Source organism: Ciona intestinalis, chromosome 11 (genome assembly GCF_000224145.3).
Source record: "Ciona intestinalis chromosome 11, KH, whole genome shotgun sequence".
Lineage (NCBI taxonomy): Eukaryota > Metazoa > Chordata > Ascidiacea > Phlebobranchia > Cionidae > Ciona > Ciona intestinalis.
This window is the reverse complement of record NC_020176.2, coordinates 3,642,159-3,658,587: the sequence shown is the minus strand read 5'-3', so window position 1 is coordinate 3,658,587 and position 16,429 is coordinate 3,642,159. Positions and strand designations below refer to the sequence as shown.

Here is a 16,429-nt window from a genome sequence, read left to right as displayed (position 1 = left end):
GGTTCCAAACACATCGGTTGCTACGTAATAGTTCAAACACACTACTGAAGGTTATAGGAATAGTATTAGTACAACATAAGATAAGTTTCAGAGCAGGTTCCATAATGCTGACTTGATATAGACGTATGACATTAAATTGGAAATATGTGATTGGCCAAAAAGAGGCCAAATCGACATTTTATATTTTCAAGTTGCATGCTGCTGGGTAAAGAGAGTAAAACTTTAGCATAAAAAAACATTTTGCTGTTACGTCAGAGTTGCTGCAATGGTATTTCTGTAAACAGTTCACCAGAATTATTGTAGTTAAAAATGATAAAAATAAGTTCAAAAAAGCTAAAAACGTGATATCTTAAAACAAACGAATTTCAGTTGACTAGAGTTATGCAGCTCTATTTTGAAATGTGATCAACGGTGTTAAACCACTGGAACGGCGCAATAATAAAACGTTAATGAACACACAATGAAAAGAGTTGCTCTCAAGTTGGACTGAAAACGCACGTTGAAGAGCCCGACGTGGGTGCTGATATCATTCGTCCATGATTTCCAATGAAAGTATGACCATTATCTCTGCACAGTTTCAAGATTTTGAAGGAACGTGCTTATGATGGTGCTTTCTACGTTGTGGTCGTTTTGAGTGGGGGATAGTGCAAAAGTTCCTGGGTTCGTCTGCTCGATGCAATGGTTATTGTTGCTGTTGGTTCCAAAGGGGGTGGGTTCGGAAAACTGTGGGTGGAATCGCTGCTGCTGACCAGGGAGGTTCATGTCCATTCGCTGCATGTTCACTGCGTTCTGCTGCGGCTGGTGGGACGAAGGATGTATTGGGGACATAACTGGGTGTTGTTGATGGTTAAACAGCTGCGGCGTATGGTTAGGGGATAATATCCCAGTGCTGGTAGCGTCCAGGGGCATAGTTGTTTGGGAGAATGTCATTGACTGGGTTAGCAAGTTAGAAGTTGTAGGAGCGGTGTTGGAGGTGGAGAAAGCAGGGTAAGGAGACATCTGTTGGTATTCATTCTCAATGGGTTGTGTAGGGCCGTTGTTGGTCGATGGTAGGTTTTCACTGGCAAGGATATCAGTAAGGTTGATGCTCATTGGGCCTTCAATGCTGCACTTCTTTGACATCCACTGTTCCAGCATGGAATCCATGGAAATATTTTCCAACGCGGTGTCTGGCATTGAAACATTGTCCTGAAGAAGTTGACGGGTTTGCTCGGCATCAAGACGTGGGATGCTGTCTTCCTGTTTTAACAAATCACTCCAGAAGTAACTACGTTGCGTTTGCCCATCGTCTGCAGGCGGCAAAGCTGTCGGCATTGCGAGCTCGCTTTTTTGCACTTCGCTGATTGTTGATTTTTCGCTGATGAACTTTCCGCTGTTTGCATCGAAGAATGGAGTGGCTGTGGTGTTCTGTATGGGGCCGAACCCTGGTTGTACCATGCTGTCGTTGAAAAGACTGCTAGCACTTGGAAATGGTGGCTGGGAATGACTACTGTCCGGCCACTGGGGGTCGCCGGGAAAGATGGCGGTGGAGGAGTGATCTTCCCGTTTCACATACTGGTAGCTTGGGTTCATCGTTGAAGTAAATTGCTCGGTGGAAGGCTGAGCTGTTGGACAAATTGTGGGGTTGCTGGGGTTCCTTATCATGCCGTGATGGTTAAGAGAAGCTGCAGCGATGTTCGGATTAGGGGAATACATCTGTCTTTGAGCTGAAATAACGAAAATATGAAACGTGTTAAGAGGTATACCACCTACAGGGATAAAGTAATGGGGTATATCATTTTAAAAATACAATGTACTCTAATTTTGCTTTTGAAAGAAATTTCCAGTTAGAAATCTAGTTCCCAAACTGCGCATTACCAACGTCGGAACCAAAATACCACCCGACGCATAATAAACAGCTGCTGGAAAACTGTCTCTTGTTCCTAAATGGAACACAGTTTTCCAGGTTCATTTCGTAATTTATAATATGTTACCTGGTTCTTTTGATTTTCGTATTCGGTCGCTGATAAATTTCCTAATTTCTCCGTTTTTGTTGTTGTTGCTCCTGATCGGATGGGAGAGTAGCTGGGTCGGAAATTTATGTTTCTGGGGCATTTCTGGCGAAACGGAAAACAAAAAGCGGTTAAGATGCAGCAATTCTAGTTACAAGTGTCATTTTATTCAAATTTTTACCATGAAACAATGTTTTTGTTGTTGAAATAAGGTTAAGCATAAAGGCTCCGTAATCAGTTTCAACCAAACTGCGTTAAAGAAAAGTGGTTCTGACATTTGTTGGAAGTACATCGACAATAAATGTTTTATTATTAAAAAAAATATTGTTTAAACAAGCCACTAAAAGTATTTTCTCTTTATTTGTTTATTAAACGACAATTTTAAACCCTTGAGTAGCGGTTTTAACTTTTATGACCGACCTAATATGCTGATGATAGCAGCTAAATATAACCTAACCAGACCTTGCAATAAAAACGAATGCAATGCAGTTGTGTCTACGCTCTACATAAATGTAAAATAGTTTAAAACTCAAGTGCTTTTACCATTAAATCAATTGTACACACGGTTTCTTTAAATTATTTTTTTTATAAAACAGTCGTTTAAAAAAAACAATAGACCTACTAAAAGTGCTACAAAGTGAAAAAGATATTTTGAAACGTATGAATGCAAGTTGCTACAACATAAGTTCACACTTTGCAGTTGCAAGAGCTTATAATTGCAACTGGAGACAGCAGTTTTAAATCATAACCCTAATATAGGGCAAGACAATTGGATTTGTAAAAATAAATTAAAAAATACAGTAGATTTTCAAGCAGGCAATTAGAATTACAATTAAAGATATGCTTTGATTTTCTTGCAAAGTTCATAGATACTCTATGATTATATCATGGAACATGGTATAAATGAAGTAGGCCTCAAAACACAGATAAAGTTTTGCAATAAAACATCAATGACCAGTTCTACTCGTTCAAAATCAGGGTTCGAAAAATTTGGTGAAGAAATCCATTTTGAAACGAAACTTCCGGCCTCAGTGCTTTTCAACCTCCTCTCAGAATGGTCTGATCTTTTCTCTTCATTATATCAGTGGCTGTTAGTATGCTACCTATCCAGTAACATGGCTGCAATACAGCAAACTGAGTCAAACTATGATAACAGCTGAACTGACAGCTTAGATTCTTTCATACAAATCTTAGCATTTACTTTTACTTTGCACCTGCTGCTCACTTGATCTCAGACACCCTCAATTCTTTCCCTTGCTTTATAAAGAGACTATTATATTAAGCACGTGACCATTGGTAACATGAGACAGCAAAAGCACAGTTCTCTGCTTGAATACTTCCTGCAAATTTAACTCAAGAATTTGGAGGTGTCTGAGATCATGGAGCAAAAAGAATGCAAGCAGGAACATGGGACTTGCTATTTCATATAACAGTGGTTACAGTGCATTTTAAAATTATACACAAATCAAAGTTTTGTTTCACATACATAAGTGTCATAATTACAATGCTTCAGGTTTTAAATGAGGCAATGATGGATTGAAAGGCTTGTGATTTAGATATTTGATATGTGGAGTATTGAATAACTAAATGTTGTTTTATTTTTATATATGGTTTGATAATTAAAAATGTGGTTTTAGTACAGAATAAAAAAAACACTGCTCCAAAGTATAATGAATACACTGATAAAATATTGTGTGACTGTAACTTACCATGATATACAGGGAGATAGGTGAATACTAGGGGCTTGCTTGTCTCCATGTCTGATGGCCTTCTTAGTTTAAATTGTACATCTACTTTCTCTTGGATATTTTCGTTGCAAAAAGGTGGTGTTCGGAACACAATAGCAACCTGCAAACATTAAAATCTATGTAAGGTTTCAAAAAAGTAATCTGGGGAATCTAAGTTCATAACTTTTAAAATAAAGTATTCTTGCAGTTTACAATGCCGTAAATATGATTATTACAATCAAAATACATTTTCAGGACAGTTAAATGAATAAAAGAACGCCAACTTTTTTCTGTACTTAAAAGAGAAAATTATATTTCATTCTGTCGGAGATGTGGTGGAGATGTACATTAAAATGCGACATCTGTGCCATGATATCTTGATATTCACCAAACCATTTAAAAGGCTACCTGTCTATGAACATCCACGGATGAAAAGTCACCCAAAGCTTCCCAGTTATCGCGATAGAAAACAACTTGGATGTCCTCTGTTATAAAGATCAATATTTACACACACACAACAACATTATAATTACTAATTGGGTTTAATTTTCATAAAGAAATTATGTGCACTGTCACTGCCCACTGAGTAAGGGTTTGGTGCTAAAATTATAATTACTTAAATAAAACTGGTAGGAGTAATCTTAGTTCTAAACTAGTTTGCTAAAGGCTGATGTAGGTGTCTTTAGATAAAACAACTGTGTGTTAGTGGTGCATTAAGCTTTAAGTTTAACCTTGTAAACCCAAGACCAATGGTTTGCCACACAGTTGGACCTTAACATTACAGAATAGAAGGTGTGTGTTAAATAGCAAGATGTTTTAACCTTTCAATTTTGTATTAGAATGTATTTCTTTGCCAAAACAAGGAAGGTAAATTGTTAAAATGAATATTTATTGCAGTTAAAATATCAGAAGATCAGAAGCAAAGCTGAACATTGCATGTTAACTTCTAGCGTTATTATATTTTACCTTTCTGTACTTTGTCGCACAAGAGAAACACTTCTTCGTTACCCATACAGCTTCCGTGGGTTTTATCGACACGACATATTTTCAACACAGACGAACAAGTGGCTTCTAAAATAAAGAAAGACAAGTCAGGTCAAGTACATGTGTATGGTGTGCACGGTGCAATGACATTTAATGTTTGTGCTCCAAAACAATATAGCTAGAGACAGAGTATTATATTGCCCACAGCAGAATAAACAACAACTTAATTGCCCATGCAATAAAAGCTACATAATAAAACTTGCTGTTGCAGTAATGCCAACACACTACCTGTTTGAAAAAAAACAAAAAAACTTTAATTTATTCCTCCCTACAAATGTTAAGATGGTTTATGTTTCTTACTAACTTTTATCATATATTGGATCTGACACAACGGGTTCCAGTTTTTGTGTGTATTTTCCCCTTGCGTCCGGGATAAAAGCTTCAAAACAAAGACGAACAATATTAAGGTCGACATCAACTGCGGATCTCTCGTCTCCGTCCAACATCGTACCGAAGGGATTCACTCCGTGGTTTAAACGATCTTGTATCGCTTGACTGACTTCTCTGCGTCGCACGCACTGAATTCCAAGGTTCGGGAAACTGTAAGGAAACCATGTTGTATTCACAAGTTGAGAACAATTGGATTAAAGTGCTGCAAGTGGCTTTGTGGAGGAAGCCTACTGTGGCCGAGTAATTGTTTAATCCTTAGAAAATGACAACGGAATAATAAATAGAAGTTGCTCTATACTAGAAGTGACTTAGAGTTCGTAGTCTTTTTGGGTTTAATTTTTTTTATTATTAAGTTAACACCCCACAGCTTATAAACCAGATCAGGAATGTTTGAAAACTACTAGATAGCCTAATTAAAAAAAAACTTATACATTAAGTGTGAAAAAAGAATTATATATATAATATATGTTTAAAAAAAATTATGTTTAAGGAAAAATTAAACAAAACAATTAAATTGTTGCACAAATGTTGCTGCAACAAAAAACAAACATATCTTTAATGTTAATTGTTCACTTACACCCCTAGCATTTGGTTGCCAGGATCCACGTTAATCTGACAAACCCCGTTGTTACAGTCTCTCCCAACTAAACTGTGAGGGTGGGGTCTTGGTGGGTCGTCTTTGGACACAAGTGAAACTCGCATGATCGCCACACCAGAGTAGTTCAAGACCTGCAACCAAAATAGTTTTTGTAAAATGATAGGTTTTTATTGCATTTGCTATAAATGGTGTGGAAAAAGCCAACTGCATGGGTATGTTGCACCCTTAGAACAGTATGAACTTTTGACAATGTTTGTTCAACCTCGTTGTTACAGCATGCATTTTAACTTTTGACATCAGTGAAGATGGTTTAATATCAAACCGAAATGTTTGAAATGAAACAATCGTGCCATTTATAATATGGGCAGTTGTGTTTATATATAAACGAAATGTGTGGGTTCAATGCACCTTTGCTAAACGTCTAAGATACCACTACTGTCATTTTGAATAGGAATTTCTTTTTATTAAATCCACAGACAAACTGTTTTCGCCCAATAATTTATTACCTTGCGTAATATATACCTTTACCATAAAGCTAGCAAAGGAATTGATTTTTTGACACAGAGTAAACATTACATTTCCTACTGTGGTAGATTCCTCACAGAGGGGGTGAGTTCATATAGATTGATTGTAATATTGTTTAATTTGTTTTTGTGGAAAAAGGCTTACAATGAAGCGAATGGCTGGGTACACGTCCCTTATCTGTTTTTTGATGTATTAACCAACTAATAGTAAACTGGTTAACAATGTAAAAATACTTAAAACGACAATACTGCATGTTACCAGTTAACACAACACACAAGCCAAGTTTCATGTATCCAGATCAATATATTGTATTGTTTACACAAGTACTGGTTGTTAATTGAACCTAATACACTCTGTACTAAACACAGCATAAGAAAGCAGGGGTCTTCTGGTAATTTAATTAAAATTCAAGTTGTCCAAATTGTTAATGACAGTGATGAATACACAAGCCTAGACTAAATGAACTATCACTGTTATGTTTTAAGAAATAATTAAATATTGATTTTGAACTTAATCAACAAAGGCGTGCGTCACACAGTTTTAGGGATGCACATTACAGAATAATTAGGTATTCTAGGATATCCTAGAATACTTTAATTCGAATCTAGAATTCCGAATCTAGAATTTCGAATCTTTTTATATTTAAAGGAAAAAAAATTTTACCCACAAAAGTCAGTTTATTGACCCTTTCATAACAGCCTTGTTGGATCTTGAGTTGTAAAATGATCAAAAATTGTACTATTGGGTAGTTTTTGTGTCATGAAACGTATAGCAGGCCATGAAAAGACGTTACGAAACGTTTACTCTCGAAAGTCCCACAAACACAAAAATATTTTTTTTCAAAATTAATAACTTTCAAAAATTGTTAATGTAGTATATGAGATGACGTGTAATGACGTCATTAAACAGAATACCGAATCCCGTAATTAGATTCGAATACAAAAGGATTCGAATCTCATGGATTCGAAATTCTGTAATGTGCATCCCTACACAGTTTTTAATATATTTTACAGTAAAGATAAGCTTGATAACTGATTATTGTTACGCTATATATTATGGGTACATTAGCCTTTATATAAATATAAAGCTGAAATATTTCTATATGAATGCCCTTGACGTGACAATGAAACTGCCCTTTGGCAGTGCCACTGGTGTATATACCAGTAGACAAGGGTGCCTACCTAGACAAGCAAGCAAGCAAATAAAAATCACATTCTAAATGTTGATACCATTGCATTAAATTTAAGTAAACAATAATTATAATTGAACAAATCTAACAACGATTTATGTATTAAAGTTAAACAAACATTTTTATAATTTCCCAAAACAGTTTTAACAGTTAAAAATGTATTACATAGGTAGCCTGACCAGTGCGCCGATTTTTGTTTTAATTAAATAATTTATAATAAGACAAGAGGCTATTAATTACAAACACTTGTACGCTATTCTAATCTAGCAAAATTGTGCTGATTGTCGGGAAAGTTTAAATGTTTAAGCAATCTTTCAAATCAGGTTGTTATTTACCTGGCATGACGGCCATGTTTTTCGATCGCCATTTGTATTTTTCCCAGGAATACTTCCAGCAGATCTCCCTTCACATTCGTATCGAAACCTCATTCCACGCTGCTTAGGTTGCTCCACAATCTCCAATACTGGAATTCTATCCATATTGAAATGATTGGACCAAGTAGCTACAGTGTAAAAGCGGGTTTACAGGTAGAAGAATTTTGTTTAACGCAAAGTCTATGGAAAAACCTGCAGATTGTATAAAAATATGTTATACTCATGTAAATAATTGTAAGGTATGGTTAGCTGTTTTTAAAGTAGAAATATTTGTATCATGTATCAAACAGCAGACTTATCTTTAATTATGTATACAGAAGTTGTTAAATTACCCTTATGAATAAAACATACACATTATTGGAACCAATTACAAACTTAAGGCAAATAATACATAACTAAGACTAAAACATGATTTAAAATACATATATTTTATATATACGATCTATTGTTATAGTGACAAAAATAGCTGAACCTTAACCCGTTGGTGAACCTGAGCTGAATAACAATCGCTATTTATATAAATCGACGCAACCACTCGACGCAACTACCATATACGTTTGCTGATTCACTCAAATTATACAGAATCCGACACCCTAAAACGCTGTTTCACTTAAACGGAGCCACGATGGAAAACTGAGCAAAAGGAACCAAAAACATTACGTCATCTCAGCAAAAAAAATCCTGCGAAGATAAGAATATACCTTTATCAGTCCCCAATTGCGCCATCACCTCACAGAAATAAAAAAAAGAGTAGAACGCGCAATTGCCCAAAACCGTGATATCTTCTTTTTTCTATTCACGTGACCGCCAACTCCGTCCCCATTTTCCTTCGTCTCCATTGTAAAAGATAGGCGCATAGTATTTTTGGAAGGTTTTAGCTGTTTATTTTAAAAACTATACCAACTATTCAAGTTTATTAGGCCAGTTTAGTTATTTAGTAGGTTAACGCTTACAGTTTACCACTTGTTTAGGAAATTTAATTATTTAAAAAAATTAGTTACAAATTTTAAACAAACGATTTGTAAGAAATATATATATATATTAGAAAATAGTTGTTTTACACTATAACTTTAAATTAAGTCAAAAAACAAAGAAAAACTACATAAAACGTCATCGACTCCATTGACTACAATAGTAAACGGGAACGACCCGCGAAAGAGAGAGAGTGTATCACCTCTCTCCTTTGCCGACATTGGAGATGCGCGTTCTATTCTATTTTATTTCTGTGCATCACCTTAACAAAAAAGTACGAGGCGAAAATACTGAGAGCCATTTATTGGGCATGTTTTTCGACACTAGTTAAAGTATCTTAAAAATACGTTTTTAAACTGATTGTCATTTTGTGTTCTGCAGTATTAGAGCACACATTAATGCTGTTTGCCTATAATTTTTTTAATGTTTTTTCAAACCGAAAAAGAGAATTGTCGAATTTACTGAAGTTTTAAAATTTCCAAACCTGAAACAAGTGCGTTAAGAATTCGAATATTATACAAACAAAAAAACATATTGCGACGAGAGCCGAAAGTTCTCGAAAATTCTGTCTTTTTATCATAAAGTATTACCATTGTACTTAACATCGTTATGTGATGCGCGTAAATTCTTTACAAGAAAAAATGCGTGCTGTCATCTACTTGATTTGTTCACACTACGTTCGCGGTGTAGCCACGCAGTCTAGGGACTTTCCGTTGTAGTAGCGCCAAACCGTTATTTTAAATACCTAGTTCGTTACTTTGCAGACCCAATAGGTGAGTGATTATACTGCTGTACGAAGATATTATACACCATGTCCACCGCGTTAACGGAAACTGTTAACCTTGATAATGGAGACATTATACAAATGCCTAAAATGGCCCCACCACCACTTACGCCGGAGCAAAAAGAAGCGCTTGCTAAAGCGAAAAGGTATGCTGTACAGGAAAGTGTCAAACATGTGTTGCTTAAACAAGAGGCTCAGGCAAAGCTTGCAGTCGAAAACTCACTGGTCACAACCGCAAGCCAGCCTTTGCCAGGTTTACCAAGCGGGCTCGGTAATGAAAACATGTTTTTACAAAAGCAACAAGCTTTGGTGCTAATGTGCAGGGTTTATGTGGGCTCCATTTACTACGATTTAAAAGAAGAAATTATTCGAAATGCATTTTCACCATTTGGCCCATTTAAATCTATAAATATGTCATTCGATCCAATTACCGGAAAGCATAAAGGTTTTGCTTTCATCGAGTATGAGACCCCTGAAGCCGCCCAGTTATCACTGGACCAAATGGGAGGTGTTATGTTAGGTGGAAGATCCATTAAAGTGGGTCGTCCTGCCAACATGCCACAAAGTCATCCAGTTATTGATTTACTCTTGGATGAATCAAAGATGCAAAAGAGAATTTACATTTCTTCTGTTCATACTGATCTAAACACAGAAGATTTAAAATCTGTGTTTTCTGCCTTCGGAAACATTCTTTCATGTGCACTTGTCCCAGACGTGCTTACTGGAAAGCACAAAGGTTACGGCTTTATTGAATATGATACATTGCAAGCAGCTAATGACGCAGTTGCTTCAATGAACTTGTTTGACCTAGGGGGTCAATACCTTCGTGTTGGTAAAGCTATTGCTCCTGTGGGTGTGACCATCCCCCCTGGCAGTTCTTTTACAAACAGTGCTTTCCCAGGGGTTCCTGGATTGCCAAGTATAGTTGGAATGCCTGGGTTTCCATCCACCCCATTACCCACACCTGCTGCCATCCCCGCACCTGGAGTAGTTACTGCCCCAGTTTTAAGTTCAAGATCCAACCCCAATATTCCACCTCCTGGGATCGCTATACCCACTACCATTGCAACAACTACAAAGCAGAAAACTGCAAAGGAAACTATGGAGCTGCCGAACACTCTCAGTGCCCAGGAGGACATGAAGTTGTCTGGAGTGCAGGCGAGACATATGATCATGCAAAAACTGATGCGGAAAGAGGAGGCAAGTAAAGTGATGGTCCTCCATAACATGGTGGATGTTGAGGAAATAGATGACGACTTGGAATCGGAGGTGACAGAGGAATGTGGAAAGTTTGGATCTGTCAGTAGAGTTGTTATTTACCAAGAAAAACAAAGTGAGGCAGAAGATGCTCCAGTCACCGTAAAGATATATGTTGAATTCACTGACTCAGTATTTTGTAAAAAAGCTGTCGAGTCCTTAAATGGACGCTGGTTTGGGGGTCGAAAAATTGAAGCAATAATTTATCCCCAGCATAAATTTAATCATAATGATTTGACTGGATAAACTCCTACACTGGACAGTACATTATAAAAGATAATGTGTCACTAGTCACTACAAACAAATGAGGGTTTATTTCATTGAGTTGAATAAAGTTGTTGTTTTCAATTTGAGTGCAACCGCTGCTTTTTCTAGTTGTAAATTTTGGTGAAGTGAAAGGTGGCTCAACACTGAAACAGATTCACCTGTTTACTTTGCACTGCTGCAATGAGTTTGTCTTCAAAAATAATTATTCTCCTAGTACTTTATAATATACTGCCAAAAATGATTTGGTACCCATAGTAACGTCATTTGTAACTGGAGCAACATTTCTTATTAATGTGAATATGATCATAGTAAAAATTGGTTTATATTTGGTCAAAATATTTTATTTTTTGTGTACATTACAGAAAGTTCGAAAGTTTCATGTGATTTAGTCCATAGTAGGTGTCGGACATGCAATCTGTAGAGGACAAGCAAGATTTTGATAATTTTCTTGCTAAAGTTTCAAGCATAGGTAAATGTAGTGTGTGGAGCTTTAATGTTTTAGGGGGTAATGGACCAATTCTGACCTAAATCCAAGGTCAACAAGAACCTCAGCCACAAATCATAGCTGTAATGTTTTGTTTTACTTACAAATCACTTAAATTTTATAAAATGAAAATAATTTTTAAAAAGTCTTTGACTTAAAAATGAAAACAGTTGAAACAATAAACAAAAAGGATACACATAAAAAAATTTACAAATTTGTCTTTACTTGCAGATAGCATTGTAAAAGGTTTGACATCAGAAGATGTGAATGTTCAAGCAGAAGCTTTTGAAAAAGCAGACGAAGAATTAAACGCACTCAAAAAGAGCAAAACCTTTGACAAAACAGTCATTAATAAAAATGCTTATAAGAATGATAACAACGTATGGATAAATTTTGCTTTTAGGGAGTTTACTACAATGTGGAATTGGTTATGCAATGTATTATTTTATTCTATATTTTTCATGTTGTTTTCTAATTGAAAGTTTCAGCACTTCAGGAATAATTGTGTTTTACATAATTCATACCCTCATAAATATTTATGATATCACAAAGCTATTACGTCTTGACAGTTTTGATCCCCGAACTAACCATTGCTGCAAAAACAAGCTAATTATTTCTGTTTCATGGTTTTATATTTTCACCTATTTTTAGTTCATAGTAATTAAACATTGGGTCCCATTTTCAGCTGAAGAGTTTCCCTAACCAACATACTTCACAAGATGAATTCCTCAGCGCAATGGAAGCAGATTGTCAACAGAGAGCAAATGCAAGAAAAGAAAGACACAAGAAAGCAAACAAACTTAAAGAACTCGGCAATGAGGAATTTAAGAAAAATAGCTTTGATGAAGCAATTCGGATTTACACAGAAGCTACAAAGGAAGCAAAGGACTTGACACCCCTCTACACTAACAGGGCAGCTGCTTATTTAAAGTTGGGGAAATGTGAAGAAGCAATTGCGGACTGTGATTTTTCTTTGAGGGTAAATAAATTCTTATATTACACTTAATATTTCCATAAAGAGATATATATATATGGGTATATCAATCGGTCTTCTGCAAAATGAAAGCTGTGCCATATAAGAATCAATTTATATAAAAAAGATATTATTCAAATTATTTTAGATTGATGAGAGATGGGTGAAAGCGTTTGTGTTCAAAGGAAGAGCTTATCAGAAGTTAAACAAATTTGATGACGCAATTGAACAATTCAAACAGCTGTTGAAACTAGATAAAAAAAACACTAAGTTGGTTCAAAGTAAGAGGTTTGATTGGTGGAAGTTACGTCATTAAAGTGTGTGTAGGATCCACTGCACTGAAAGTAAAAAATACATGAATGTACCTTTTTTATCCGTAAGTAGTGGGGCAAGGAAGTCAATAAAACTTGGGTATTCTAGACTGAATAAGAATAAACCAAAGAATATTATGGAAAGTTGAAGTTGTTATTTTGAATGTGACGAGTTAACCATAAACTTCAATTTTACATCCTCTGATGTATATTTTCATCCAGAATATATAGATGAGGTTGAGGAGGACAGAAGGATCTTCCTGCTTGAAGCAGAGGCTGCGAAACATGGGGAAGAGGAAAAACAAGATCCCGTTAACATCCCACAAGTGATACAAACTCTTCGGGATCGGATGCAGGAGGAAAAGAAGACGGGATCAGATTTATCTGGGAGCCTCATGTATTATGCTGGTGGATTAAGGATCCTGCAAGCCAAACTGGTTGACGGTAAAATTGTTTAATTTAAGTCTGAATTTGTTGGCTATCTGTTCAATGGTTGAAAACCCCTTTATTTAAAAGTTTATAAAATGGCAAACCATGTAATTTACAAAAGTTAATTATTACAACTTTTAAAAATGACTAAAATACACAACCATTTATAAATGTATTGTGTCTAAAATACATCAAGTTAAGACGAATATTCCTCAGAAACTTCCCGCACACTGTTTCGTATGCATCATGGATTCAATCTCTTTACTGATGATGGTTGTATTGCTAACTGCCTGAAGTCTCGGTTGAACTCAGTCTCAGCAAACCCTTGCCATGGGAATGAATTGGTTTCATCTGCTGTGTGTTTGCTACATGCTGCTTGCATAAATGAACCGGAAAACTTAAGGATGTTAGTCTCACTGTCTTCAATGCCAGATGTGAGTGATATGTTGCTTATCCATAGTAGACATGATAAGTTACAAGACTCCTTTGTAGCTTCTAGCTTCTATATTGCAGTATACGGCACAAGTACTTTATGTTAATTGGTTACTTTTTCAGATTCAGAATGTTCAGTTCACGATTTTGGGTTAGATTTGTAATTGTTTGAAATATATCCAGGTTTTGTTGTCTTTCCTCACCTGGCCTGATGACCAAGTAAAACGTGATGTCATCAGTTTATTTCAAGAAACTTCATTTGAAGCCAGCACGAGATTAATAGTGACCAATGCTGTTGACTGTGCCAAGTATGTAAATGTTCTGTTATATCAAATTAGTTGTGTTAGCTTAAAACTTTGTCAGTGAAAATACAGCAGTACGTTCAGCAGACAAGTCCAAACCTTTTCTTAGTATAATTTGACTCTCTCTTCTAGTTTTAAAAGCGAAAAACATGACAGTATTTTCTAAATCTTGTTTAAAACATAGGTTTGGGAAGCTACTGTTGAGCCCTAACACGCAGAGGGCAGATGCCAACACGGCTGCTGCCACAACATTATGCAATTTCACTTTGGAAAAGAAGTAAGTCTCTAATTTTGTTTAAATTGGCTGCATTTTTCATTTTTTTTGTCCTAAGAAACAGCTTAGATATATTAAGAACCCACAACTATAGCTACTACATTTTAAAACTTTTATCTATTGACATATTGTAAAGGTTTTTGGCATCTGCTGAAAAGAGTTTTGAGGAAGAGATTCTACCTTGCTTGATTAAATACTTGGTAAGCACAAGTTGTTATAACTTAAAACTATTCATATATGATTGATAACAGTCTTGGATTGTTATGATATAGGTAATAATTACTGTTTCCATTGGCCAACAGTCAATCCTTATTAGTAAATGCAAATATTGGTATAAAAACATAAGTGAATATTTTTCTTGCTCATAGAATGATGTAGGCAGCGGTGATTATGAAGCTCTTACATTAAGAATGAGGTGTTTTTCTCATTTTGTGGAAAGCTCTTCCATCTGCAGCTTAGTTGCAAATAATGGAAGTGTTTCGGAAAACATTAAAAATGCTTTGGTAAGTTTTCACATGAATTTACGAACTGCCACATTAAATATAAAGCTCTGAATAAACTCACTTACAAATCACAATAGGACCGTTGTGTCACCTCATTCAAAAAGGGACTGACCAACCCGTGTGCAATGGAAGATGTACTTCAAGTAACAACCAAGATCATCAAATGCAACAAATCTTCATCATTTTGTTCTTCTCTTGCACAGTTACTTTACCCAGTGGTCATGAAATCCAAAGAAACTGGATTACTGCTGGTACTTGGCATTTTGTTTATATTTACACCTAAACTATTTGTATACATGGGTGTACGCTGTAAGGTAATGGTCTAAGTCATATCCTTTTATAGCCACAGTTTACCGATGTTTTGATGTGAAATTTTCCACATGTTCAGTTTTTAAAACCTTCATTTGTTCAGAAATGCCTCACTGTGATGAGTCTTTGTATGGAAGGATTGGTGGAATGCACACAAGCTGTTTATAAGAAGGCTGGTACTGCTTTTGTGAAGCAATTATACAAACTAATGAAGGTATCAGTTGCATTTGATCAATGTATTGGCTTATTTATTGACAATTGCATTATTTTAAATTTTTGTTACAGCACAATGATGTTGCAATTGTAACATACAGTTTAAAGATAATGTGTTTCATTGGACAAAGTATTCATGCTGCAGTGGAATATTTTGCAAGCATAGATAAAGGTAAGTTTATATGGAAAGAAGCAAACACTTTGTGCATTCCATAAATACAGTGTGATTTTTTTTAGATTATGTTACGATGCGTCAATTGCTGATGAATGAAAGTAAAGGAACAATAAGTTACGTCAACCAAAGTCACGTCGCCATGTTGCTTGGCGTAATCGCCCAACTGCCTCATGGTTTAGATCCAATCCTTGCAATTAACAAGGAGGGAGAAGTGGTGCGCCATCTTCTCGTGCTGTGCAGGGATTCAAACAGCAAACACTGCAGAGCCAACTGTGCCATTGCCGTGGGGAAGATGGCTCAAGCAAATGGAAGGTAAATGAAACAACATTTGTTGAAAGGCGTTTCTCTAAACCATGTGTCAAACTGTTTTTTATAAGCATTAAGGTATTAATCTTCATCACAGCTATGATTCCCCTTTTAGAACACAACAAAGATATTAAAAACCTTGAGTGACTTAAATGGTCCTATAAACAAGCCAAATCTCATATACAACAAATTCCATGATTTTTCTAGGTTTCTAGAAGAGCTTCGTAAACATGATGGAATCAACATTCTTGCAAGAAATAAACCACCAGATGAATTACTGGCTTGAAGAAGAAAATGATGTTGTTGAGGTTCCTCCATTTAAACCCAATGCTTACAAATGAGTTTGTTTTCATTGGTTCATGTGTAACACTGTTGTTTAGAAGTTGGCGCTGTTTTATTTCATATTTTGAAAACTTGCTGTGACAAAAGTGCATTTTTATGTAATACAAAACTATATTTGTAGTTTATTTTTGATAGAAATACATAACATGTGAACTTTGCATTGGTTGTTAGGATCAATTTGGTTACTAATCTATGTAGGTTCAGGTACCGTTAAGGTTGTAAGTTTAGGTTCCACTAATGCTGTAAAACATATTTTAA

At 35.7% G+C, this 16,429-nt stretch overlaps 2 protein-coding genes and 1 pseudogene across 5 annotated transcripts in view; 2 read left to right on the top strand and 1 right to left on the bottom strand.

Annotated features, from left to right (window-relative positions):
• Positions 1–8,047, bottom strand: part of rel1 (protein) — a 9,544-nt gene extending 1,497 nt beyond the window's left edge. The window contains exons 1-8 of one of the 3 annotated variants that reach the window (XM_018813868.2): positions 7,800–8,047; positions 5,730–5,881; positions 5,067–5,302; positions 4,685–4,789; positions 4,127–4,203; positions 3,701–3,839; positions 1,974–2,096; positions 1,051–1,706 (exon numbers count right to left, since the gene is read on the bottom strand). In XM_018813868.2, the coding sequence (XP_018669413.1) occupies positions 1,051–1,706; positions 1,974–2,096; positions 3,701–3,839; positions 4,127–4,203; positions 4,685–4,789; positions 5,067–5,302; positions 5,730–5,881; positions 7,800–7,943 (1,632 nt within the window). In that variant the 5' untranslated portion in view covers positions 7,944–8,047. 3 annotated transcript variants of the gene reach the window in all.
• Positions 8,048–9,557: 1,510 nt separating this feature from the next.
• LOC100185824 lies at positions 9,558–11,483 on the top strand (annotated as a pseudogene). Its single transcript, XR_717475.3, has one exon. The product of XR_717475.3 is annotated as a poly(U)-binding-splicing factor PUF60 pseudogene (transcript).
• Positions 11,479–16,329, top strand: LOC100181050 (tetratricopeptide repeat protein 12-like). Its single transcript, XM_002125783.4, has 15 exons — positions 11,479–11,587; positions 11,834–11,982; positions 12,288–12,581; positions 12,724–12,856; positions 13,109–13,330; positions 13,532–13,749; positions 13,931–14,055; positions 14,234–14,326; positions 14,460–14,523; positions 14,692–14,826; positions 14,904–15,077; positions 15,239–15,349; positions 15,421–15,520; positions 15,586–15,835; positions 16,037–16,329. Exons 1-15 carry the CDS (start codon positions 11,527–11,529, stop codon positions 16,113–16,115), a joined length of 2,208 nt encoding a protein of 735 aa, XP_002125819.3. The 5' UTR covers positions 11,479–11,526; the 3' UTR covers positions 16,116–16,329.
• The last annotated feature ends 100 nt before the right edge of the window (positions 16,330–16,429 follow it).

What these genes read in the sequence shown, in the direction of transcription:
- LOC100181050 (XM_002125783.4), top strand. Translation starts at nt 11,527, where the DNA reads ATGCAATCTGTAGAGGACAAGCAAGATTTTGATAATTTTCTTGCTAAA. An exon ending in AATTTCACTTTGGAAAAGAA is followed by an intron (nt 14,327 to 14,459) that starts GTAAGTCTCTAA and finishes CATATTGTAAAG; the next exon opens with GTTTTTGGCATCTGCTGAAA. An exon ending in ATGGCTCAAGCAAATGGAAG is followed by an intron (nt 15,836 to 16,036) that starts GTAAATGAAACA and finishes TGATTTTTCTAG; the next exon opens with GTTTCTAGAAGAGCTTCGTA.